We start from the raw sequence: 1,690 nt of genomic DNA, 5'->3' as shown, positions 1-1,690 counted from the left end.
TGGCACGGCACAGCTGCCACCACTGCGTAAAGCATTCAGTCCGCCACGCTGCTGTGTGTTGCCTGGAGGGTTTATTTAACTATTCTAGATTTAAAGCTTTCGTGACTGCAAGGATCCATACTCTTTGGTTCTATTCGGTAAAGTCACGTAGGTAAAAAATAAAACAACAAAAATCACGACGTTTCGGCCACAACACAAGCGGCCTTCATCAGGTGAAGGGATCAGGCTGTCTCGAGGACAGCGCTGGAGTGAAACACAGCCACTCTCAGATCACGGATATTTAAGCTGTGTGCGAGGAAACAAGGTGCCTTGACAAAGGAATTAGCATAAAAATTTGCATTTGATTGGCCGACTTAGCATAGAAGTGGTGTACGTGCGGGTGAACATGCCGTTTGGCGCGGGGGGGAGGGGGAGTTTACATATTGATGGTGTGAAAAGGGAATTTAAGAGCTGCGAAAGTTTGGGGTACCACTACTTGAAAAATATACTGTACCATTGAAAATTAGTTTAATGTTTAGTTCGATTTAGAACATCTTTCCAATGGTTGCTTAACTAGTTGGGTTGGTGCATGGCTCGCAAACAGTTCAAATGTCTGGTCAAGGAGTCAACTCGGCCCTTCGTCTGCACGGGTAAATGCAATGACCGTCATATTCTTTTGGGTCTTTCGGTAAAGCCACGTAGATTGAAAAAATAATAAAAAATATCACATTCCGATCGCAACGCAAGCAAATCGTCACGGGGTGATTGTTTTATGGAGAGACTGAGCTCCACCATAGGAAGGGAGAATTTCCTGCACTTGTTCCAGCGCCGTGCAAATAAATGAGCGCCACTCCACGTTCATTTGTCAGGTCTGCTGTGGTAATGTTATTCCGCAGCTTTTGCCTTCCTGTTATCTAGTAAGAAGACACGCTTCTATATTCAAATTCGGGCTGTACATTCAAATTGTCTACAGAATAATTAGTTGGCATGAAACAGAGATGATGTGTTCATACTCTTTGGGTCTTTGACGGTTCGATCGCAACACAAGCAATCACCTGAGGACGACTGCTTGTGTTGCCATCGAAACGTCGAGATTTTTTAAATTATTTTTCCATCTACGTGACTTTACCGACAGACCCACAGAGTAAGATTGTAAAGTAACAAGACAAAACAATTGGTTTCTTGAATCAAATCGTGACCTTGAATCATGACAATGCACAGAACGGTTCTGGGGTGAAACATTACATGCCGAATTAATAGGGGCATGCAGCTACCTCCGTCTGCTGCAATTCCTCCTTGGACAGACTCAGCCCTTGCTTGGTCATCACCTCCAGCCGGTTCACCCAGTCCAGTCGTGGCACCTGCTCATCCATCTCCTCGAACTTGGCTGCGCAGGGTGTCAGGGACACGCATGCCGACGGTGAACAAGCGACCAAGGGTGCAAGCGAGAGATGAGCGAGTGATCGGGTGGGTGGGTGGGTCACGTGAGCAATTGACCGACCGGCTATAATGAGGTAGCAGATTGAGCAGGTGTAGAGGCAGCGGACGGTGATGTCGTGGCGGTCCATGAACACGTCTAACATTGCGATGGCCAGGTGGTGCGTGGCCACACTCAGCTGCAGGCGCTCGCTCAGCGTTGCCAGGAGGTCGACGAAGTGGCGACGGAGGTGCAGCTGGGGCGAGCGTGCGCAAAACCGAGGCAGCGACAGCT

The 1,690-nt window shown here is 48.2% G+C and overlaps 1 protein-coding gene across 1 annotated transcript in view; it reads right to left on the bottom strand.

Annotated features, from left to right (window-relative positions):
* Nucleotides 1-1,364, bottom strand: part of LOC116937260 (cyclin-J-like) — a 97,945-nt gene extending 96,581 nt beyond the window's left edge. Inside the window, exon 1 of the mRNA XM_076063164.1 lies at nucleotides 1,254-1,364. Within this exon, the coding sequence (XP_075919279.1) occupies nucleotides 1,254-1,352 (99 nt within the window). The 5' untranslated portion in view covers nucleotides 1,353-1,364. The remainder of the gene's footprint in view (nucleotides 1-1,253) is intronic.
* Nucleotides 1,365-1,690: the final 326 nt, after the last annotated feature.

Source organism: Petromyzon marinus, unplaced genomic scaffold (genome assembly GCF_048934315.1).
Source record: "Petromyzon marinus isolate PM22_M1 ecotype Great Lakes invasive population unplaced genomic scaffold, UKy_Petmar_22M1.pri1.0 PM_G_Scaffold_9, whole genome shotgun sequence".
Classification (NCBI taxonomy): Eukaryota; Metazoa; Chordata; class Hyperoartia; order Petromyzontiformes; family Petromyzontidae; genus Petromyzon; species Petromyzon marinus.
Note: the sequence above shows the minus strand (reverse complement) of the source record. Positions and strands in the feature narration are given on the sequence as shown.